General features: G+C 40.0%; 1 protein-coding gene across 1 annotated transcript; it reads left to right on the top strand.

Moving 5' to 3' along the window:
* Positions 1 to 5,002: 5,002 nt before the first annotated feature.
* LOC126293167 (signal peptidase complex catalytic subunit SEC11A) lies at positions 5,003 to 22,024 on the top strand. The gene is made up of 6 exons (XM_049986271.1): positions 5,003 to 5,137; positions 5,228 to 5,395; positions 5,503 to 5,612; positions 12,658 to 12,807; positions 15,534 to 15,711; positions 20,383 to 22,024. The coding sequence occupies exons 2-6, from the start codon at positions 5,348 to 5,350 to the stop codon at positions 20,431 to 20,433; spliced, it is 537 nt and encodes a 178-aa protein (XP_049842228.1). The 5' UTR covers positions 5,003 to 5,137; positions 5,228 to 5,347; the 3' UTR covers positions 20,434 to 22,024.
* Positions 22,025 to 26,503: the final 4,479 nt, after the last annotated feature.

The raw sequence follows: 26,503 nt of genomic DNA, 5'->3' as shown, positions 1-26,503 counted from the left end.
TTCCAAACGGATCAAAGTTTTTCTTGTAAAGTAATCCATTAACTAGCTTAAATTGTCCCTTCACATTCTCTGGCCAATTTGAGGCAAGCTTAATTTGAGATATCTTGGCATCCTCCTTCTGCTCAGCAGAGAGATCCTGGAGGGCAGCGAGACAGTCACTATTTTCATCAAAGTCTTGATGGTCTAGCACAGGGTTTCTTGAGAGACTGTCGGCATCTTGGTGTTTTCTTCCACTTTTGTACACTATGGTAATGTCATGCTCTTGAAGACGTAGTGCCCACCTGGCGAGTCGTCCTGTTTTGATCCTTAAGACCTGTCAATGAACAAAGTGAATGATGGTCTGCAACAACTGTGAATGGCCTTCCATAGAGATACTGTCGAAATTTGCACATGGCCCAGATCACAGCAAGACATTCTCTTTCTGTAGTTGAGTAGTTTCTCTCGGCTTTTGTAGGTGTCCTAGAAGCATAGGTTATAGCCTTCTCTTCTCTATCCGAAATTTGCACCAGAACAGCACCAATCCCATACCTACTGGCATTTGTGTGTAGTTCTGTAGGTGCTCTCTTATCATACAGACCAAGTACAAGCTCAGTCGTCAGAGCTTTTCGCAATGCATCGAAAGAATCTTGCTGGGCACCACCCCAGATAAATTTAGCATCAGCTTTTAACAACTCTTGGAGTGGCCTGGCTTTGATACAAAAGTCTTTGATAAAATGGCAGTAATAAGACCATAATCCGAGGAAGCTTCTTACATCTCTAACACTTTTAGGAATAGGAAAGTCCGTTATAGCTCTAACCTTTTCTGGGTCTGGCCGCATATCTTCGTCTGACACAAGGTATCCAAGTATTTTGATTTATTTTGCTCCAAATAGACACTTTCTTGGATTAAGTTTCAGTCCGCCTTGTTGGAGACACTTAAGAACGACCCTCAGTCTTTTTATATATTCTTTAAATGTCTGAGAAAACTATAATGTCATCTAAATAACAAAGACACATCGTCCACATCAGGTGCCTTAGAAGATTATCTATCATCCACCCAAAAGTTGCTGGTGCATTACACAAACCAAATGGCATTACCTTAAACTCATACAGGTCCTCAGGGGTGATGAAAGCAGTTTCCTCACGATCAGCCTCATCTATTTTGATTTCCCAGTATCCCGAGTACATGTCCATGGTTGAGAAAAACTTAGACCTCTTCAGACAATCTAGTCTATCGTCAATTCGTGGAAGAGAGTAAGCGTCCTTTTTAGTTATCTTATTAAGCTTCCTGTGATCAACACAGAAGCGCCAGCTACCACCCTTCTTCCTGACGAGAACCACTGGTGACGACCATGGGCTCTGCGAAGGCTGAATGATGTCGTTCTTCATCGTTTTCTCTACCTCGTCGTGAATTATTCGACTTTCCATTGTTGAGACATGGTATGCTCTCTGGCTTATTGGTCGATGGTATCCAGTGCTTATCCGGTGCTTCATTATCGATTTGTCTAATTTGCTCTTCACCTGTGGATTGAAGCACTCAGAGAACTCTTGAAGAATGGCTCCTTAGTGAGATTTGGTGATAATCGAGCTAGAAGATCTTGTCTCATAGTGGTAGCGCTAATTTCACCCACAGACTCGGCATAAGAGGTTTCTATGATGCTCAGCTGTTCTTCAATTAACAGCTGAGCGTTTGCTATGCACATGCGTCTTGGAAAGATCTGCAGTTCTCAGCGACAGTTAACTATCCACAATTCACCAAATTTGTTCTTAAACGAGACGACAGAGGCTGGAATGACCAAATTATTCTTCGGTGGTATGCTTCTCTTACATTCCACTACAAGATCCATGGGTTGATGCATTGCATGACACGTGGCAGTTATCTTTCTAGCGCTGACTCCAGGAATGATTACTTCCTCCATCACATATAGTCTCCACACACTCAGATGTACATCTTCCTGTCCAAAGTATCTCATCTCGTCTAGCATAATCTTCGAGCGACCACAGTCTATAATTGCCTGAGAAGCTTTCAAAAAATCCCATTTGAGAATGGTGTCATGACTACACTCGTATAAGATGAGGAATTCTAAGGGCTGTGCATGGCCACTTATACCCACACGAATGGTACATCTTCCTGAGGTTTTACATATTTCCCATTAGCCACCTTCAGCAGAGATGTTTTGCTGTCGAAGAACACTGTTTTCTGCAACTGGCGACGGTACTTCTCCGATATGATTGAATATGATGCTCCAGAGTCCACAAGAGCTTGGGCTGGTCGGCCATCCATGAGAATATCGACGTAGTTTCCTGTCATTTTTGCAGTGATCGACGGTGGAGGATTGTTCTCTTCGGCGGCCTCACCTCAAAGGAAGGTCGCAAATTTTAGTTTTGCAGGTTGCGGCGGCTACGTGATCAGCTGGAGCTTCTAAACAGCGATGGAGACCTTGATCGGCGTGTTGGGGAGCGTCATCTTCAGCAGTTAGCTTCCAGTAATGGTGACCTACTTCGTCCTGCACCCACATCTTCTTGTTATTCTTCGTCATCCCGGAGTTGGTGTCGGTTAAGATCAGTCTGCTGTCTTCTGACGCGGGAATCATCAAATATTCGCCACCTTTCTCGACAATAGCGCACCACATGTGCCAGTCGTCCACAGTGGAAACATACTGGTTGGTTATTCTGGGTCCTCGTGATATCAGTCTTCCTTGGTGTCCAAACAGGTTGCTCATGCGGCATTGTAGGAACGTAATTCCACCTGGGTCTCGACTTTTTTACCATTCTAAAGGGAAATGAAGGATAATAGATTGGGTTCAACGTCTGCTCCACTTCCACCCTTTTGACCTCTTGAAGCGTCTCGGATTTTTGCTCGCCGTGTAATCCTAGTGGCTTCTGAACTTCCTCTCTCTGTATCTTACGAAGAACACTTGTGAAATCAGTTGGTTCCTCCATCAGAGACATCGATACGACGTTTGAAAGAAGTTCAAACTTCTTGCATGTAATTCTTTTTTGATGCATTGTCTCAATATACTGGCACCATTTTACGAAGTTGTCTGCTGCCGAAACCTCCTTCAGGAGTAGGGCTTAATACATGTCCTCAGCAAGACCCTTCATAAGATGTGCAACCTTATCTTCCTCCTTTATTCTAGGATCCACTATTTTACTCAGATCCAAGGAATGTAGGATGCTGTAGTTTCTCCTGGACACTATGCCCTGCACTTAAATTTATCTTCAGCCTTGCACTTCTGTCGTTGTGTGTCCCTGAAATACTTGCGCAGTTCCACCTAGAATACTTCCCAGTTTGTGAACTTCTCCTCGTTGTTCTCATACCATTGCTTGGCAGTGCCCTCAAAGCAGAAAAATGCGCTAGAGAAAAACACACGGTGTAGTCCCATTCGTTAAATTTTGCTATACACTCATGTACCTTCAGCCACTTGTTTGGATCTTGGCTATCGCACTAGAGAACCTGGAAGGATGTCTCATGTTGTGGCACACAGTTGCTGTCATCGTAACGTCCTCTTTTTCTGCCACCGATAGACTGTGATCTGCGATCTGTTGAATATGGCACGAACTCGGGTTTCTCGCCACTTCAACGGCGGATCTGTCATGGGCTGATGGGAGCCACTGTGTCGTCGATAATGTGCGCTATCACAATTTCCAATACCCATTGTCTCCACCAGAATAATGGCACGTAGTAGAAGATTTATTCAGCACTTGCACAAACAAGAGCACAGAGCGAACTGCCTCCAGCCAGAACACATACAGTATATACATGGCTACAGAACATTCCAGTACAGTGAGTCTTGACATTTGTGGATACTTCTAGAATGTACTCACACCGAATATAGAGATTAAAATTGTACAGTCCAGTGAGTTTTGAACACACGACCCTCGACGCAGCAGTTTAGTGTCAAACCACTACACCCTCGAGCTACTCAGTTCGTTCTGCGACGATATTAAGGTAATCTTGTTTGTTTGTTTGTAGTAATTATGGATACAAACACCAGAGTGCGTGGTAAATTTTTTCAGATAATTATTGATACAAACACCAGAGTCCACTGCTATTTAATCAAAAATCAAACAACTCAGACATTGTTCATTAGTGATTCTAAAGGCGAGTGCGCACATATGATTTTTGTACAGTTACTGTTTTGTCACTCTTGCCCAGTCTGTGGATGTACATATACGAAGATGTGCACATGTTACAACATGACAGCTGTGTGACACTTTTGTCTGCCGCCCTGCGAACAAACCCATGACAAAACTCTCACTGCAGGACGAGGTTTCTATACCGCGCGCACAAAGGTGACAATATTGTCACTCTCCATGCATGCGTTCTCCACTCCAAATCCGCTTTCTGACTCTCGACACAGGTGATTGACAAACAACCATTGTATCAACATCTTCACACAATGTGACTGTGTACGATTATGCTATTTTTATACAAGAAGGATTATTCGGACATAAATATTAAAATTAAAGGATGAAAAGAAATCAGTCAAATAACATTTTCAAGTTACAGTGAAGAAAACTTTTCTATCATGATGCAGACATCACTTGTGCATGCTAGCTGTAGCCAATTGCGAAGATGTTTACTAATGAAGAAAGAGTTCTTGCTGTAAAAATTTTGTACAAAGGTGGTTATAATTTAGTAATAAATGAGTGGCATAATTTCAGTGTTGATATGCTAGGAAAACGCAAACAATAGAGAACTTAAAAAGAAGCAATTTACAACGCTCTTGCAGACACTGATTCTAATATGTGACTGTTTAAACAAGCCTACATACACTGATACTAATATACGACTGTTTAAACAACTCTACCTAAGTGTCCGAGATCATCTGACGAAATGTATCAGCAAAGACGGGAAACAATTCCAGAAAGAACTTTATAAATAATCCTGTAGCTTCAATGAAGTCTCCAGCAACTTCAGAATTCCAATTGTTTGTTTTTATTCAATTAGATTATGATGGATAGCGTCTTTTTGCCTATCTTGCATGTACTCTGAGACATATCACAGCATGCTTGTAAAGTCGGCAGTGGACATTCTGACTGTCATCAAAACATTTTTTTACATGGCAAACAGCTTCTTCAACTTTCATATGCTGAGTAGAGCATATGCTGTAAATCATATGTGGCCCTGTAGGACAACGGAAATGTACCTCCGGTAATCTCCAAAACAATATTTATTTTTGATGTCAATGATTTGTATTTCCATTGCCAACATTTCTGTACAGGTGGTGTGTTATGTTGGCAGCACAGCGGCTTGAATGTTGTGGCGATCGGCGAGGGACTGACGTGTACGAACGATATTTTTGTTTATGGCTCGATAGTAAGTGAAATTTACGGAAACTTCTTGTAAAACCAAGACGCAAAAATGTTTGCCAGTATGTTTGACGAGGTGGCGCGTATGAACAAGCGCCAGGTATGTTTTTTTAAACGCTGAACTCAATTAAACATATTACATATGTGTACCAAGAGTCGTGCATATGTTTGTAGCTTTTCACTATTATTTCGAATACTCTTTTTCAGTTCCTCTACCAAGTATTGAGTTTCGGAATGATAGTTTCGTCGGCGCTTATGATATGGAAAGGTCTTATGGTTGTTACAGGCAGTGAAAGTCCTATAGTAGTCGTACTAAGGTCAGTATTTGGCACCGTCAGAAGTGTTCTGATGATTTGTTAGTGAATAACACTGCCTCTTAAGTGATTGTGACTGAAGTGATGATAATTTACTTTTTATGCAGAGACATAGATAATTTTATGGGTAAGTATATAACCAGGAGACGCCAGTTTTGCCCTCTTAGGCGTCTGAAGAAGTGTTAGTGTGAGGTGCTATCGTGTTAGTATCTTTAGCTTAATATGTATTACGAATGAAATATTACACCTCGTTACTGGAACCACCCGAAGGCAAACTAATGTTTAAAATGAAGTTAATGGAAAAATTTGTCTGCTCGTTACTGGTTTGGGTGTGCGTTTATAGCAGCAGTAATGTTATACGCGTTTGTCACTGTATGTGTGTTTGAATATTGTATAAGCAGTGGGATTGGGGAAGAGAGAAAAGTGTGCTAATGCCCACATAAAACTATTGTATTATTTCTTTAAGTATTGACTGCTTTGTGTGAGTAACTGACATCACAGTAGTATAACTTATTTTATTTATCATCTTTTATGCAGTAGCGAAATATGCTGTTACACTTACCTATCTTGTACATCAAAAGTGAATGCTTGGCTGTGACTCAAACTTCTTTTTCTGTCACTGTTGTTGTCAGACTTATATTGATTATCTCTAATGGCTTTGTAATTGGTGCACTATTGACACCTAATCTACATTCGATTTATTGACTGTAATCATTAGTCTAAAATGCATGTGGTCTGATTTGGTATATGTCAGATATTCAGTTTTAGTCAGAAGTTTGTTAGGGGACTTTCGGAGCTTGTAGGTAGTAACATAGAGTAATAGTTGTTTATATTGAAATAAGGCAGTGGTGGCTAAATTCTCAGTTCTGTGTCACAACAAACTACGAGCTTGGCTTGGTTTTAACTTGTAGTGCAGCTCTGATGATTGTGGCAACTCCTAATGAAACATAATCATTGTCATGCAGGAAATACAGTGATGTGAGAGTGCACTGCAAAGAAATTTGCAAAAAAAATGTGTAAAGTGCAGCAACATAATTAAGTCATTCATGTAAATCATTTTTGTCTGAGCTTACAGTCTCTTGTCAATGCCTCCTCATTTTAATGTGCAGTTAGAAAGTCTATCACTTTTGTAAAATGTTTTATTTAACCAAAACATAGTTGCATGGGCAAACATTACTCAAATGGAAACATCACTGAATTGTTTATTTGTTACTGTAAAGAGAGTTTTGTAATTCCCAGTTATTTTTAAAACTCTGTGAGTGCAGTAGTCTTTTGCTGTTTTCAGTAGGTAGCCAAATGATTGTCAAAATACATTTGTTACAAGCACATTGTGCTCAGCACCATATGTTCTATATGTGGGTGTTGCTAGAAGACTGGCATTTTGGAAACTACATTTGAGTCAGCAGTTGTTGAATTAAAAGGCACCTGGATATACATCCCAAGAGACAAGAAATGGTTGTCGCAAATTTTATATTATTGTGTTCTATAACCAGACATTTAATTGGGTAGAAAGTTGATAGGTTGTCAAAGCATAGAATTTTCTCTTTACTTATGCCTTTTGATCAGATTTGGAGGTGTAATGTAGCTGTCACCCTTCCCTAGCTTTGTGTGTTCTTTGAATGCTTATGTTCCACTCACAAATTGTGTCTTTGTGCGGATGATCTGCCAAAGGCACTGAGGCACACAGCCTGCATTCAAGGAAAACGGATATCCCTCATGGACATATTGTACAGCGTTAACAAGAAATAATCATGTCTGTCAAAATCGTGTCCATCAGAAGATGAACAGGGAAGTGTGCTACTAAACTCCCGGGCACTCTTGCGTGTATTTGGACAATATTTTGACATTTAATCAGAATGTATGGAAGTATTATCTTCAAGTAATGTGCAAACACTTAACTCTTCTTGGATCAGTGGAAGACGATGTGGGTTTGCAGATGTGTTTAAAAAACACCATGCCAATGGGGCAAGACCTACATAGATTGGCGTAAGTGCACAATAGGAGAATGTATTTGTATTTTTTATTTATCCTGTGGGTTAATTATTGTACAAAAAGTATGCACAATATAAGACAAGTTAATTTTCATTAAGAAAGAAGCAGTTTCAGAACATTGTTCTCTCTAAAAATTACACAGTGAGAATGGAAACAGAAAAAATGCTAATTAATGAATGTAGTAACACACAGAGTATACAAGCAATGAGTATGACCAACTAAGAAATATGTAGGCAAATAGTGCCACTCGAGAATTTACCCAAAGATTCATTGAAATACAGAAGTGATGAAAATGATCACTGGGAATAAAACAGGAGGAAAATAACTTTCAAATATACATTAAATTTACCATTAAGAATGCACAGACAATGACATTTACTACTAATAAAAGGTTTACATGCATAAGAAGTGTTAAACTTGTGAGAAGTGTAACTGAAATGTACATATATGCTGTAGCATTGTAGATTACTGTTTTACCTGCTAGTGTTCTACACTCCATCAGTCTTTCCCAAAGAAAGCAGAAGTTTCTTGTTTGACAACTTAGCTTGCATTTAGTTTTTAATATTTAATTTACACTTTCTTAATTTTTCATTTCCAAGAATTCTTACACCAATTAGAAGCAGTGCTTTGTTGGAAATGCCATTAGTTTATTTTTAAATACGGGACCTGGAACAAGTTTTATTTGATCTACAGTCTCATTGTGTGGTATGACACCAAGGTGTATTATAGATGTTTGGTATGATTATGCTCTCGAAAAGATTTGGTGGATGTTTGGGATTACCGAAGCATCCAATTCCAACCGTCTGCTATGACACATGATGTCACAAATATGGTGGGAACGACCATTCACCATGGCTCCAGTATGGCGTGTATGGTGGCTATATATAAACATGATAATAAACTTGAAAATAGATCAAAAAACCAACACACACATCTTCCTCCAAAAATATAATCAAACTAACAGGACAGGCATGGGAAATTGGGGTTTTTTTGGTTGGGACAAACTAAATATAAACACACACACACACACACACACACACACACACACACACACACACACACACCACCATCCCAAACCTCGTAAAACGATGACATAAATCCAACACAAAATTCCCAAACTTTGACCTATATCGGTCGACTGCAGCTGATGATACCAAAAAATCATAGCTACAACCACACATTAGAATTGGACGCTTCCCTTCACCTACATAGGTCAGCAGCAGCTCATGATACCAAAACACACACATCTACGAGAAATCAAAGACTTCCCATTACTTATAAAGCTCAAAAACAATAATGATACCAAACAATTTAAATCAAGTACTTCCCCAAAGATATCTAAATCAACCCCGAGTGCCAATACCAAAACATAAACCACCTACACATACAGAAAATACTGCCGACCAAACACAGAAATACCCCACCAACCATCATAACACACAAAAAATCCACCCAAAAACACCACTACTTTCAACAAAAGATTTCCGGCACTACACACTAGGTCAGACGCCACACACACACACACACACACACACACGCACCTCCCTCCCTCCCTCCCTCCCTCTCCTCCAAAATCAATGATCCATCAACAAATAAACACCGAACAATAAACAACTCTCAGTCACACGCTACAACTCAAAAACAGCTGCAACAAAACAGATCCTCCACAACATAATCATAAAACAACAAACCAACCCACCTACTTACACAAACATTACCAACTATCCCCCCCCCCCCCCCCCCACCTGAGCCGCAGTCTCTTCCTCCCTCCTCCCCCCCCCCCCCCCCCCTTCCCCGCCTAACAACACATTCTTAACCAACCACCTTCAGCCTATACATTTTACTAATAGACTTTAAAAACCCCCAAAAATGCAATAATCCCCAAGGACGCTCTTCTGCCAACAATACTCATCTAAATGACACTGAAGGTTAGAAGAGTGCCTCTTCCCCCTCCAAATAACTCACTTAACGAACACGCCCCCCCCTCCCCAAAAAAAAAAGAAAAAAAATCCCTATTATGTTTGTACATGCCCCAGTCTCATAATTCTTAAATTCTAAACTATGGTTAACAATAAAATGATCATACCCCCTCTGGCCCAAACCCCTACAAGATGAAAATGCATCACAAACTATAGTGCTACCCTCCTCTATAAACTCCTCAATCCCACCAATTCCCTTTTCATTCACTCTTTCGAAACCCTAAAAACACTCTCTGAAAAACCACCCCCAGATACAGCAGCTCCCCACACCCATAAACCAACCGGAGACTTACACCCCCCCTTAAATGCTTCCTCTTCACAAACCGCGATTCGTCAACCTCCACGACCACCCCAGGCCCACCCAACTTACCCCTGTACTTAATATATTCAGAACAAACTTCCCTACAAAATGAAAACCAGTCAAACTCTCACTTACACCAATGTCATGTGCACAAAAACTATTGGAGGATCTATAACAAAAATAAAATGTCATCAACACTATCTCTCACATGTGTGACCTATACCTCTCGAACCAGGTACCACGCCTTTTGGAGCGCCATAGGTTGTCCCTGAGGCACCGCCACATGTAGCAGTCCCTTGTCCGAGATGCTGGAACTCTGGCCAACCACGTGTTCTGCCGACACACACTGCATTTCAGCCAACAGCCCAAATAATTGTAAGAATTTTATCAGGGACAGCATATCGTCACCCGTTTCTGCCCACAAACGAGAACTGTTATCTTTATCAGTCATATCCATATCTAACAAAACAAGCAAAAAATTAAATTAAACGACTCATCACGTGACATACAGCAAACAGCACTACAATAACTTTGAAACAACACAAACTTAATTCTTAACTAACTGAAACCAATTTCTGTCAAAGACCAGTCTCAGATGACACCTGGACAGATCATGCAGCAACACCAAAACGGTCCCAATACACCACATAACACGTGAACCATAAACACGCCACCAGAGGACAACACCAACTGCAACAAAACTACATCTAAAAAAACACAACAGACTCATAAAATAAACTCCGTGACATCACACCACAACACCCTTACATCAGGGGTCAAAGCCGACGGGTGGGATCGGTTGCCTCAGTTGACCTGGATATTCATTGTCCTCTGGTAAAATGTGTGTGTATATCCTTGGTTTGGATTAAGTTTTCCTGTTCTTATGAGGTATTCCCTGGTGAATATGATTGTTTCTTGGATGAACAGACGTGACATGTTTAGAACATGAAGTTTTCTGAAATGACATTTACAGGACTCCATCTTTTTTGAGACCACAAATTATCCTTGGTGCTCTTTTCTCTAGCTGAAATAATATATACTATATATTATATTTATTATATATTATTTGAATTTCCCAAGATGATGATTCCATAGTGGAGCAACGAGTGGGACTCTACATGAAGTGCTTGCCTTACTGTGAGTTTAATTGTATAGATTTCAGTATTTTTAGTCCGTAGCACATTGATGCTCAGACTTCCTCTGATAGGTTGTATATATGTGTATGCCATTTTAAATACTGTTGAACCCAAAGACCCAAAGTTTTGTTGCACTTAACATTGTCAGTTATATCATTATTGAAACCTACATTAATAGTTTTTTGGCAGGATGAGGGAATGAAATGGAAGTTGATACAGTTTTTCCACAATTTACAATTAGGCAATTTTTGTTAAACCACTCAGTCTTTTCAGTGTCATCTGAAACTGACTGAAGGCCTTCAGGATTACATCCAGTCAACACTATGCTTGTATCAGTAAACAGGTTAGTTTTTGTGAGCTCATGTAATCAACAAGATCATCCACATAAATGAGGAAAAGTAGCAGCTATAGAACAGAGATGTCATCACATTTACCTTTTAGAGCCCAGCAGGATGGACATAGAGGAACAATGTAACTCCACTGAACGTTGCATGTATTACAGTTAACTCAAACATCCTAATTTTTATGATATCCCTTTGAGATTCTATTTTTAAGAAATCTGTGAAGACGTTTTTTTTCCAGTTGATCATTTGAATTGTGATGGCAGCTTTCAGTTGGACGAGGCACTGAACATTTAATACATTCTTAGTGATGGCATTATATGTCTAATGTCTTGTTCATTGGCAGTCAATTTGTTTATGAGATAATTAATTGGCAGCATTCCAGCAGTTACACATGCAGTCCATCCGCACACTGTGACAGATGCACAAACCGATCAATGCCTGTCTGTAGCCACTATCCCCACGCATGGGTTTACACACCAGTTTTTGTTATATAATGTTGTCCACTGGTAAACTTGAGATGTACAATTCACATGAAGATGGCTGTCAGGGCTGTGAAAGAAATATGATAACAAGGTGTTGGTATCCTGCAGAAATTGCAACACTTTGTAAGCCAGCTTCAAGGCGCGCACACACACACAACAGTCTAGATGCAGTGAAAATATTGGTTATGAAAATTACCTAATCAGTGAAGTAGTCACTGCCAATACTGGAAAAATACAGGTTCCTGACGGTTCAAAAGTAGAGAGAAAACAAGATGCAAAGGAAATAAATGTCTGATCTACCGTGTTTATATTCATAAATATCTACTCAAACAAATAATAATTTTAAGTTATGGTGTACTAAAATGCTGTTTTTATTGTGTTAGGTTACTATATTTTGTAGAATTTACCACAGGAATTCCAGCAAGAACATGCACTTTTTTTTTTTAATGTGACCACTTGAGTTGAGTTGTCAGTTTCTTAATTGGTTGGCTGAATTTTGAATGTGTGTAACACATTTAGTGCCTTATAACATTTATTTCACCATTCAGTAGTGTGCAATGTAACATTGTCACTTTGAGATCCCATTTAGTGTGGATCATCTACCATTTGTGGACACTTTGTTGATGTGTTCCATTCACTTGCAGGACGAATCAGCTTTAATGAAATCACAAACTGCAAAATTCATTGTATTAACTTAAGTAATTTTAATTTACCATTGTAAAATATGCTAGTTTTGTTCCATGTTGACTTTTTTTCCCCCTCAGGAGAAAATGTAGATAAAAACATGTATGTGACACAAATTCATCCCTTGCAGTGGGAGCATGGAACCTGCATTTCATCGTGGCGACCTTCTATTCCTGACCAATTATCAAGACGAGCCTGTCCGTGTTGGCGAGATCGTCGTGTTCAAGGTTGAGGGCCGTGACATTCCAATTGTTCATCGTGTACTTATTTTGCATGAGAAGTAAGTATATTGTGAATCTAAACTTGTCTTGCGCAGGCAGCTTGCTACTGTATGCAAGTCGCCGAAGAAAGATTTCAGTAGTAATGTTAAATGTCAGTCCTGAAGTCTTAGGTAGCTGAGCTATTGATGGATGAAATGAAGAAATCCACTTGGTTTACAAGCCACATCAATTCAAATAGAACACACGAACTGGCGCAGTGTTTCACATTCATAGACATGATAGCAACATCTGGAGCTTTCTAGATAGTCTGAAGTGATGCATGTGCAGGCAGCTCATAGCAGCCCCAGCGTGTAGGCGGTGAAAAGGGTTGGTGTCACATTTGAAACTGTCTCTTCCACCTACCTAGAAGTGTCAAGCATCTGTCTTGGCTTTTGCCCAGTACCCAAAGCCTGCCTCCACACCCTACAAAGAATTGTAGCCCTGGTCTCTCTTAGAACTGTTGCAGTATATTATGATTTTGGCTGTCTCCTTATAATAAAATGCCAATATGATTACATAAGAACCAAAACTCTCATCTTTCTAAATTGTACTTAATGTCCATTTTCCAGACATTGACTTGTCAAGCTTCATATGTTCAATATGTCATGTGTTCAGCAGCAGTGCAAATAGTTCAATCTGTGCTGGTTTTGCAGGTAACACTATAAACACTTGGCACTTGGACAGCTTTGCTGTCTTTAACAGGGTGTAACATATCTCGTACGTGGGCCACAACAGTGGTTTCAGTCCTTGTCTCTGCAACACACCTCCTATCTTGCTTCTCGTTGGCCCACAGTGGACCAGGAAAGCAGCCGGCTTGGCCTCTTCTGCCAATTCAGGGGCATTCTTCATTGCTGGAATTTGAAAGTGTTTACACTGTCCCACTTGCTGTAAAATATTTGCTCTGAATATGTGTCATAAGTGCTGCAGTTCAGTCTGTAGGCGGTCATCAAAAATAATCTTTTCTCTGTGTTTTCCTGAGTCCAGGACTTCTATCTTGTCTACAGGATGGCATTCAAGTACCGGTGAGTGTGCATCGGTTTCCTGTGCACCGAATGCCCAACCTGGCCTCGTATCTTTCGCACAACTGGAACATCCAATAATGATACCTTGCCATAGCCACCCATCTCAACAGTGAATTTAATCTTGAAACGGATCCATACACGTGATTAACAAACTGCTGAAATGCATTTTCACGATGATTCCAAATTAGGAAGATGTCGTCAATGTACCATAGGAAGGAAGGAGGACACAACAGCACAGAGTTCCGGGCATGCTCCTAGAGGCCTTAAAGAAGTTTTTGACAGCTGCAGATTTACTCATTGTCACAACAGCTGTCATCCAGTTATTGGTTGGAAAAATTAACAACTGTTCTATGGATCTTATTGGACTCTCAGGTCATTTCTGTCAAAAGTTAAGCTGTCACGCTTGGTACATTGTTTACCTTGAAAAAACTCCCAGACTATTCTGCTGCCATGGCTACATCTACCCACTCCTATATCATTTAAAAGGAAATTAAAAGACTTTCTTAATGGCAACACCTTCTACTCATTAGATGAATTTTTGGATATAGTTAGTGGATAATTCCCCAACCCCCACAAAAAAGTGTCATGTAATATTTTGTGTAATGTATTATCTTGTGTATAGACACCTTTTATTAACCTGACACATTCCACATCATTACGAAGTGTCGTATTCGTGATCTATGGAACAAGTACTAATCTAATATAATCTAATCTAACTGAATGCCGAGAATGTTGACAGAAACAGATGACAGTCAAGTAGGTTTTTGATGTTAAGATTAAGCTCATACCTTGTCCTCCTCACAATGATGTGACTAGTCTTGTTTGAAATTCTATCCGTTCATTGCCTGGAAAGCAGATATGGAATAAAATTTTAAAATATGAGTCTTGCCTTTGTACATTATCATATTGGTATTCAGTTATAAAGGAGGTGGCTGAGATTAGAATAAACCACAACATTTTTAACAGATACTCGTAGAAGATCGGAGTTACTATTGGCTGCCCAACTCGCCTTCCTGTCAATGCATCACTTCAACCTCCTCTAGAAGGTTCCAGATGCTGCTATTGTGCGTACATTACCTGAACAATATGCTTGCCCTGGCAGGTGGTAGTTTTTACTCTTGATGATGATGGGACAGTTTGAGACAACTGTAGCCAGCTCAAGTGTTTTATTTGATGTGATGCACTCATAAACTGAGAAGATTTTGCAGAGGCATGGCACCGTGAAAGACTTGGAGGACAAATTTAACCTTAACCCCACCCATCTCTCCCTCCTTCCCTTCATCATCTTTACTCCTTCCTCATTTTGTGCCGCCCCCCACCACCCCACCGCCCCACCCCCCACCTCCACTTGATCCACATAATGTACCTCTTCATTTTTGTTTTGTGTGGGCATATGAGCCGGAACTACTTTGTCATGAACAGTCTACATTATTTTAGTCTTATAATTTATTTTCTGTCGTACTTTTAAACTTGCTCAGTTAATGCTTTCATTAGGAGTGAAAATTAATGTTCTCTGGAGGAAAACAATACAATATCGTTAGCAGAACAAAGGTAGTTCAGATATGTTCCATTAATGAGTACTCCTCTGTTTTCTCAGTTTATGGATCTGAAAACTTGATGATATAGTGTCTCCTTTTTATAACAAGATAGCAAAATTATTTGTAAATGAACTTAAGGCATGTACTTTTGTATCTCTAATGCTCCAATACCTTGTTGCCTGGCAGGGAGAATGGGACTGTAAAGTTTCTGACAAAAGGTGATAACAATAATGTGAATGACCGAGGGTTGTACGCCCGTGGGCAGATGTGGCTGACCAAGAAGGACGTCGTCGGGCGGGCCCGTGGATTCCTTCCGTATGTCGGCATGGTCACAATATACATGAACGAATACCCTAAATTCAAGGTCAGTATGATCACAATTTGTTATGTTCTTGTAATTGTGGGATCTGAATAACTGTGATGCCATACATGAGGAATGTTAAAAAGAGAGAGACTTAACACCCAAGTGGCCTTGTTATTAATTGTTCCACATTGTTATTTAGTTTCAGATCATTGTTGTTTCCATGAAATATGATAATAGTGTATGTGGTGATTTCCCGATGGGAGCAGATAGAAATGTGAAGTTTTGTGTAAAAGGAGGCAAAACCTTTACAGAAATCAGAATGAATCTTCACTCTGTAGTAGAGCGTGCACTGCTTTGCAACTTCCTGGTGTATGAGCCCTGTGGTCTTGAACCGAGAATTTGCCGTTAGCAGTAAACTTTCGTACCGATTGAGCTATACTGGCATGTCTCATGACCTGCCCTCAAAGCTGTACTACTTGGATAGTTCAGATGTAACACTATTTCTGGAGTGTCCGGGTTCAAGTCCCAATCTAGCTTTTTGTTTTGTCTGTCCAGAAGTTTCATTTACATGAGTGTTTGAAATGGTGAAGCTAGGTTGTCGATAGTTCTTCAGTTTCAAAGCTCATTGTGGATGTATTGAATATGATGCTCGACTAGGAAGATCTTAAAGTTGCAGGTATTAGCAATGTTCAATGAGTTTATCCAGCTGCATTCTTGCAAGCTACTTGTGCATGATACAGGGTGACCACCCCAAAAGTATTCAGAACTGTTTAAACACACACAGATCTGGTTGTGTCAACCTATAGCAGCCAATGTGGCAAATTCAGTAACGCAACTAAATTTTAAAATTGTAGTTGCCAAATTATGACACTGCCCTTTTTTGTTTTTAATGAAAATTTTAAAAAAGTGGTATTGAGAGAGCCTTCATAGATGACTTCAACAATCTAATGTCAGGAAATTGATGAAATAGTAACATGATAATGTGTGTCTCAACATCAGGAGAAGAGGTGCCAGCGTAACTGGGGTACAGTTCAGGTGTTACTTTTGAAGTTTTTCAGAATTTCTCAATGTATGCGGTAGTCAAAAAACATTTGAGTCAGTACTACACCAAATTTGTTAGTGAAAGCTTGATCATACACTGTATGAAATGGAATGTTTATCCAGACTGAAGATTTCTTGGTAGCAAGGATGTTGGATTCAGAGTCATAGGCAGGTAAAGTAAATTCACTTGTGTTGCAGGGAAATATGTTAAGACTCTTGTGTCTGTTGCATTGTTAATGACCTTGTAGACAATATTAATAGTGACCTCAGACTTTTGCAGATTGTGCAGTTACGTATAATGAAGCATAGTCTGAAAAAAAAGCTCGATAACTGTCTAGTCATATGATCTTTGTATTATTTCAAATCTTGCACTTCACGGAACGAGGAAGAGAGATCATAGTATTGTATGACTACGAGGTGTGTGGGAAAAGTAATGAGACTACTTTTTATCCGTCACTTTGTTTTTTTCAGCCAACATTATTGTCTGCTTAGAAATTGTCCCCTTCAGCAACTACACAACAGTGAAGTAGTTGCTCCCAGTCGTGATGGCAGTGCTGAAAGGCTTGAACTGGCTGGACCTTTAACATGTTGATCACATTCTTTTGACCGTTTTCCAGAGTTCCAAAATGACATGCTTTCAAGACATTTTTCGTGAAGACGAATGGCAGTTCAGTTGAATATTGGGGCTGTGGACCTACAGGAATGCTATTTGAGGTCAAAAATTCTGTGATGGAGTGGTCATGTGACATGGGATATTGTCATGATGCAGCACACACTTGTCTGCAATGCCTGAACCGTTCGAGGATATCCTCATAAAACATGTGGGTGACAGGTTTTCCTGGAGGAACAAATTTTCTAAACTTGATACCCCTACTGTAAAAAAGGAAATCAGCCTTGTTTTGATCTTTGATTAACTCACTCGTCCTTTTTTTTTTGGTCAAGGAGATGTCTCAGGATCCATACTAAAAAAAAAAAATTAGGTTTTATCATGTATGAGCACACAACTGAACTTCTTGTGGTCATTGACAATCCTCTCAAGTTGATCAACACAAGCATCGTGTGATGCTTGTACGGAGATGAAACTCGGACTGAGCATCTGGAAGAGATGTACACACTGGTATGTGCAAGTAGAATGACACAGCATTGCAGATCGCTTGCAGTGTTGTCAGACTCATTACTTTTCTCCCACACCTCATACACTATCAGTGGGCCACAGTCAGAATCGATCAGGTAATATAAAGGAGTGGATGTAACATTTTATAGGGATTCGAAATGGAACGATCACTTAGGCTAAGTCGTAGACGAAACAGATGGCAGAGTTTGATTCATGGGACTAGGGATCCACAGGAGGAGGTTACTGACAAGGTACTTTTTCGATCCAACCTAGAATATTGCTCATAGGTGTGGGAACAGTACTCAGTAGGAGTAACAGGGTATACTGACTGCACACCACAAATAGCCACAATTTTGTTTTACTCATGGGTGAGTCAAGAATGAACAAGTGAAGAAATGAGGACATACTACAGCTTATATATATATATATATATATATATATATATATATATATATATATATATATATATATATATATATAATGATGATGTAAATAAAATAGAAAGAAACTTCCACATGGGAAAAATATATTAAAAACAAAGATTCCAAGACTTACCAAGCGGGAAAGCGCCGGCAGACAGGCACATGAACAAAACACACAAACACACACACAGAATTAGAGCTTTCGCAACTGGCAGTTGCTTCGTCAGGAAAGAGGGAAGGAGAGGGAAAAATGAAAGGATGTGGGTTTTAAGGGAGAGGGTAAGGAGTCATTCCAATCCCGGGAGCGGAAAGACTTCACTTAGGGGAAAAAAAGGACAGGTGTACACACACACACACACACACACACACACACACACACATCCATCCGCACAGACACAAGCAGACATATTTGAAAGGAGTTGAGGTTGGTTCCATCAGATTCACCTGGTCCTACTCCAAATCCCATGCCACTTTCCTAGACGTTGACCTCCATCTGTCCAATGGCCAGCTGCACACATCCGTCCACATCAAACCCACCAACAAGCAACAGTACCTCCATTATGACAGCTGCCACCCATTCCATATCAAACGGTCCCTTCCCTACAGCCTAGGCCTTCGTGGCAAACGAATCTGCTCCAGTCCTGAATCCCTCGACCATTACACCAACAATCTGAAAACAGCTTTCGCATCCCGCAACTACCCTCCCAACCTGGTACAGAAGCAGATAACCAGAGCCACTTCCTCATCCCCTCATCCCCTCAAACCCAGAACCTCTCACAGAACAACCCCAAAAGTGCCCCACTTGTGACAGAATACTTCCCGGGACTGGATCAGACTCTGAATGTGGCTCTCCAGCAGGGATACAACTTCCTAAAATTCTGCCCCGAAATGAGATCCATCCTTCATGAAATCCTCCCCACTCCACCAAGAGTGTCTTTCCGCCGTCCACCTAACCTTCGTAACCTCTTGGTTCATCCCTATGAAATCCCCAAACCAGCTTCCCTACCCTCTGGCTCCTACCCTTGCAACCGCCCCCGGTGTAAAACCTGTCCTATGCACCCTCCCACCACCACCTACTCCAGTCCTGTAACCCGGAAGGTGTACACGATCAAAGCGAGAGCCACATGTGAAAGCACCCACGTGATTTACCAACTGACCTGCCTGCACTGTGACGCTTTCTATGTGGGAATGACCAGCAACAAACTGTCCATTCACATCAATGGACACAGGCAGACAGTGTTTGTTGGTAATGAGGATCACCCTGTGGCTAAACATGCCTTGATGCACGGCCAGCACATCTTGGCACAGTGCTACACCGTCCGAGTTATCTGGATACTTCCCACCAACACCAACCTATCCTAACTCCGGAGATGGGAACTCGCCCTTGTGTGTGTGTGTGTGTGTGTGTGTGTGTGTGTACACCTGTCCTTTTTTTTCCCCTAAGGGAAGTCTTTCCGCTCCCGGGATTGGAATGACTCCTTACCCTCTCCCTTAAAACCCACATCCTTTCATTTTTCCCTCTCCTTCCCTCTTTCCTGACGAAGCAACTGCCAGTTGCGAAAGCTCGTAATTCTGTGTGTGTGTGTGTTTGTGTGTTTTGTTCATGTGCCTGTCTGCCAGCGCTTTCCCGCTTGGTAAGTCTTATATATATACCAAGCAGGAAAGCGCTGGTAGATAGGCACAATAAATAAAACACACACACAGAATTTCTAGCTTTCGCAGCCGACGGTTGCTTCTTGAGGAAAGAGGGAAGGAGAGGGAAAGACGAAAGGATGTGGGTCTTAAGGGAGAGGGTAAGGAGTCATTCCAATCCCGGGAGTGGAAAGACTTACCTTAGGGGGGGGAAAAAGGACAGGTGTACACACACACACACACACACACACACACACACACACACACACACACACTTGTAAAGGCAAAGAGTATATATATATATATATATATATATATATATATATATATATATATATAATAGAAAGAAACTTCCACATGGGAAAAATGTGTGTTTGTGTGTTTTATTCATTGTGCCTATCTACCGGCGCTTTCCCGCTTGGTAAGTCTTAGAATCAAGCATTTGAAAAAAATGTTCACACAGTATGTATTTGTCAAATTGAATGTCTTAAACTGACCTTTCTCGATTCCTTCGGCTTACAGATAGCTGTGCTGGCATGTCTCGGACTGTATGTGCTGGTACATCGAGAATAGTAGAGGGGTGTGGCGTGCGCGGCACATCGTTGCGTGTGGCCTGCCGCCTGCACCGACTTCTCCTCACCACTGCAGCCCGTGCGCGATGCTATCAGACGCCGGCTTTCGAGCGACACCACCTGTGATATGTTTCGCCTTCCTGAGAGGAACGCGATGGGATGTCACCGAGCACGTTTGCTCCAGTTGCTGGGGAGGTGGCCACAACATGACAACTTAAACTTGTCACATGAACACTTCGCAAGAATGAGTCTGGCTTGTATGTGTCTATGTGTGTATGTAACTCTGTGTTTGATAAGGTGACCTTTTTTTTATGTATGTATGGGTGTAATGTGTTGTGTTGTAGTTGCTAATCTTACAGAGCTTCCCATGTGCTTGGAGACTGCAGGGCTCTAGATCTTGTGTAAAAATGGGGGCCACAAAATAATTCTGTTTTATGGTTTTTCCCCAGCATTCTTGTTCATTTGGGGCAGTATCATCATAGAATGTTACTGTGGTGGTTATCAGGACCAGCTAAAAATACACATATTTCTAGAAAGCTTGTTTATTTAAATGTGGCAAGGCAGATTCATACATTTTCTGTGTGTATGTGTGTCTTGGTTTTATCAGAATTGGATCACGTTTCAAAATTTTATCTGCATTGTGGTCTTTTGCTATAGGAAAATGAGGCATTGTTTCTTACAAAGTGTTCATACTTTGGTAGCTGATAACTAGAGTGAATTTGAAAATTAATTTGGGTACTAGTTATTGTTCATCCTTCTCTATTAAAATCTAAATGCACCATCTTTAAAGCTGATGTAAGTCGTTGGTGCTACAAATGATTGTCGATACTGCGTTAGCCCTAATAATAATTGCCTTATTGTTGTTGTTATTATTACTATTATGGTAAAAACTGTCAAAAGATTGAGTGTGAGACAGAACGGTTGAAGTGTTATTTGCATCATGATGACTAATATCTAGTATCCAGATGAGAGATTTATGTTTGGGCTTTATAGAACCTCAGATGGAAGTCATTTTATTGACTTCTGAGATATATCAGTTAGAAAATTGTGTAAGGAAGTGTACCAAGTTTGCCATTCTATTTATGGTGGTGCTGTCGTAATGTGGGGACTACATGTGGAATTACCTTTACAGACTTGTTACGGAAAATTCTTTGAACAGATGAAGTGAAGCTCTTTACATGTGCAGTGTAAATGTTTTCATTCTTCTTGTGCAATTTTGTGGTAGTCAGCATTATACACGAGGTGATCTTTATAACATATCTGTACAATTTTATAAATTTTGCAGATGCAGTTTGTTTCAAGTCATTCCCAGGTGTTCAAATGAGCTTCATATGCATCAGAAATGTATAAAACTTTTTTTTAATTTTTGCTGTGAAATTGTTCAGTTGTTTGTAATTTATTCATTGTAAATGAAGGAAGGCTTTTTCTTTTTTTCTGTTATTGGTCACGTGTGTCATCTTATTTTTAAGGTGAAACATTCATGGGCAACATTTCCTGTTTTACTGTGATCAGTTCATAATGAGCATCGGAAAATTGTAAATGTGAACGAAAGGAAAAGAGCATTTAAATGAATTTCCAACTGTTGAAAAATATCAGTGTAACTGCATTCACCTTTTTCCCTTAGTGTTCTTCCACAATGGCAAAAGCAAAAAATTAAAGTAATCCCAAAACACTGTAATAACGTGCAAAAGCAGCTGACTTCTGTACGAGGGAAATTACGAGATGGAGCTATGTTTTTTATCAAATAGAAGTAAGACAGGTGATATGTGCAAAGGTTTCAGATTGAATGAAAAAGTTGGTTGTAGATACCGTGAAAACATTTCAGCACAACTGAAACACGCACACATGATTAAAATTGTTTCTTGGACCGTGTCTCAAACCTGGGACTGGTACTCGTGCAAGAAATTGTATTGCAGAAACATGGCTTAGCTGCAGCCTGGGGGAGGTAGGTGCGGTACTGGTGAAAGTAAAGCTTTGAGGACAGATCGTGAGTCGTGTTTGGGTAGTTCAATTGCTAAAGTACTTGCCCCTGTGTTGTCCAGTCATTAGCTCTTGGTCGACCATTCCTTCTGGTGTAATACAGTCTGCCTTTCATTATTCATTTAGGCCTCCTGTCATCCTCTCCATACTTTCTAACTAACATATTCGTTGAGATTTAACAAATTTCTCTATATCTGTCCCTTGTATTTCATGGTTGTACCTTATTTCTCTCCCCGATGTTATTCAATCTGTATATTGAGCAAGCAGTAAAGGAAACAAAAGAAAAATTTGGAGTAGGTATTAAAATTCATGGAGAAGAAGTAAAAACTTTGAGGTTTGCCGATGAAATTGTAATTCTGTCAGAGATGGCAAAGGATTTGGAAGAGTAGTTGAACAGAATGTACAGTGTCTTGAAAAGAGGATATAAGATGAACATCAACAAAAGCAAAACTAGGATAATGGAATGTAGTCAAATTAAATCGGGTGATGCTGACGGAATTAGATTAGGAAATGAGACACTTAAAGTAGTGAAGGAGTTTTGCTATTTAGGAAGTAAAATAACTGATGATGGTCGAAGTAGAGAGGATATAAAATGTAGACTGGCAATGGCAAGGAAAGCGTTTCTGAAGAAGAGAAATTTGTTAACATCGAATATAGATTTATGTATCAGGAAGTCGTTTCTGAAAGTATTTGTTTGGAGTGTAGCCATGTATGGAAGTGAAACATGGACGATAATTAGTTTGGACAAGAAGAGAATAGAAGCTTTTGAAATGTGGTGCTACAGAAGAATGCTGAAGATTAGATGGGTAGATCACATAACTAATGAGGTATTGAATAGGATTGGAGAGAAGAGAAGTTTGTGGCACAACTTGACTAGAAGAAGGGATCGGTTGGTAGGACATGTTTTGAGGCATCAAGGGATCACAAATTTAGCATTGGAGGGCAGCGTAGAGGGAAAAAATCGTAGAGGGAGACCGAGAGATGAGTACACTAAGCAGATTCAGAAGGATATAGGTTGCAGTGGGTACTGGGAGATGAAGCAGCTTGTACAGGATAGAGTAGCATGGAGAGCTGCATCAAACCAGTCTCAGGACTGAAGACAACAACACACAACACCTTATTTCTAACCTTCTGACTCAAACTCGTGGCAGGATTCTCCTCTCGAATGCCTCGATGTTTATTCATATCGGCTTGTGTTACCATCCAAATTTCTGATCACACAGAGAAACAGTTCTCTTAACGCAGTGTGTTCTAGAATACCTGTTAGTTTGCTTAGGCTCTGTTTCCTGCTTGTATCCTTTCTTTAATACATTGTCTCATTATTACTGCTTTAGAGGACACCTAAATAATGAAAGCAGCTGACAGCTTTAAAACATTTATTAGAGGCCTTCAGATCATGTGGTGGTGTTCTTGCCTTAGAATTGGACATTGCCGTGTATTTGACCTCATTTTTGTTTATTTTTTGCCCCTCCTGCTTCTGTTATTTCATACATTTCATTAAAAGTGTTTACATCTCTTGAACATTTGCAGTATCATCTGCATATGCACATGTGACTGGATTTAATTATTGTTTGTCTCATGTATTTTCTTGTAACTCTTGCACAAGAATGAAAATCTGAAAGTTTCCAGTTTTATTCTGTGACAGAACAGGAACAGAGATACGAGTATGTACAATGAAGAAGAATGCAAAAAACATTCAAACCAGGGCCATACTTGTTTGCTACATGGGAACCGAAGCAGGGAATGAGCTGAAACGTATGCCTTAAAAAAAGGCTGAAAGGAAGAGTAAGCATGTCAGAAAACTGATGATAAGCTTGAACACATGCTTAGAAAATGTAAAATGCAGGCTAAGGAACTATATAAACAAAGAATTGATGTTTCAGTAGCCAAGTCAAAGTGCTGGATTATGGCTCCAGATGTCTGAGGTTTAAACCCTGTCGGGCCCAGGATTTTCATTTATCATTAATCACTTCTTTCCCCTCTGGCAATGTTTGTTAATATGAATAATGCCGAGTACCTCCGTGGTTCAGAGTCCATGCTAAATTGTTGGTTCCTCTATAACTGACTGGGTCTGTCAGTTTAGGGCTCAGAGAAAGGCAGAGGCGTGCCCTCTCCAATAGGACGGTGTCTTTTAAAGCAGTGTTTTGTCCAAGCTAACCTTCAGGTTGGTGACAGCCATACTTTTTTAAACAGCGAAAGGTAAGTATGGAGACGTGAAATTATAGAAACCCAGCCTGTGGTGTTACTGAATTCCCACCTGCGATTTCTTGTGTGATGTAACATGGTGCTAAATCTTTTCTGTATGGACACAGGACATCTTTTACAACACAGTATCACATGTCACTGTTTTGTATTGTTTCGTTTACAGTTTACTCGTACTTGAAAAAATCCCAGAACATTTAAGATGAAGATTGTATCAACAAACACAGGATCATTCCACAAAACTTTAACCAACTAGAAGTAACACCAACACCCTTCATTGAAATTAATACAGTTATAAAAAACAAAAGCTGGTTGGGGGTTGAAGCCATTTCAAACAGAATTCTGAAAAGTTGTTACAACTTAACAAGTAAGGTCATCAATGATGCATGCACCGTGTCACTGACACAGGAAATTTTTCCACACAGGTTAAAATATGGGAGCATTAAACCACTTTGTAAGAAAGGTGACAAGATGTACTTAAACAATTATTGTCCTATCTCCTTACTGACTTTTTTTTGAAAATATTCAAAAAAGTAATGTACTTGAAAGTAATTGCACGATTAAGTACAAACAATATTTAACATATTACAGTTTGGATTCCAGAAAGGTTGCTGGACTGAGAGTGCTATTTAACATTTCACTCATCAGATAGTACAAGCCTATAATAATAATAATAATAATAATAATAATAATAATAATAACAATATTATTATTATTAGCCAGTTGGGAATTGATGGCTTTACACACATTTGGTTTGAATCTTACTTGACAGACAGAATGCGAAAGGTTGTGCTGAATAGTTCAGACAGTGCCAGAAAGGTAGAAAATTTTAGTGGCTGGGGTAAAATCAAAAAGAAGTCTCACAGCATTCAATTTTGCGTCCACTCCTATTCCTTATATATGAGGCTATCCGCGCTATAGTGGCCTAACCCATAGCACACTGGTTTGTAGGATTGCCCACTGGAAGATATTGACGTTTGCAGAGCGCGGCGTATGGCAGTGATTGTGGTATAAAAAAGTGGTTCGATGTCAGGTAATTGGCTATACTTAGAGTTAATTGTAATAGTATTTTTAGACTTTTTTGTGTCGGTTAGGCCACTATTGTTTCGGCACACTTGGTCATAATACATGAATCGTGTAGAATAGGCTGTTATTACTTTACACACTGTAGTCAAACATTGGACAAGATACACATGAGACAATGTTAATCATCCTTATCGTCATTTACAGGGATGGTGTCCAGATGTCTTAAAGTTACACTAATAACCATGGTACACTGGGGGTACAAATTGCAGCAAGGTCATTACATTCGTCTTTCTCAATGCACTAATAACGTGTCCATTGGGATATAGTACGTCCAGAGTCTCAGTTACTTTCAACCCTCATTTAGCAAAACTGACGTCAGCAAACAGGACATCTGGCTCATTGGCGTACATATGAAACATGGTATAGAGAGAGGATGCTTTATACTGAAGCCACTGAATATGGAACCACTGCACCCTGTTATTTTGTGTCGACACTTTGCGGTTACATATGTTTCTCTTTAAATGTACTGTGAACATGAAATCATTCCTTGTCATCGGCATAGCGGTGAAGGGTTGTTGTTTTTGTGTATTGATAATGACATTCATCCAGAGTGTGTGTGTGTGTGTGTGTGTGTGTGTGTGTGTGTGTGTGTGTGTTTGGTATCATTGCAAAGAACAGGAAATTTCACCCAAAGTCCTGGTCACATGGTAGGTATGAATGCTCACTGAGTAGGAATTTATGGTGGATTACTTCCAGTGTGAAGTCTGCATGCAAAACCATGAACTGACACATTAAGGTTTTTTTTATATTCCGATTTTGCCTGGACGCTATGTTTAATGTAATGCATGAGAGACAATCCAATT

Source organism: Schistocerca gregaria, chromosome 10, assembly GCF_023897955.1.
Source record: "Schistocerca gregaria isolate iqSchGreg1 chromosome 10, iqSchGreg1.2, whole genome shotgun sequence".
Lineage (NCBI taxonomy): Eukaryota > Metazoa > Arthropoda > Insecta > Orthoptera > Acrididae > Schistocerca > Schistocerca gregaria.
Note: the sequence above shows the minus strand (reverse complement) of the source record. Positions and strands in the feature narration are given on the sequence as shown.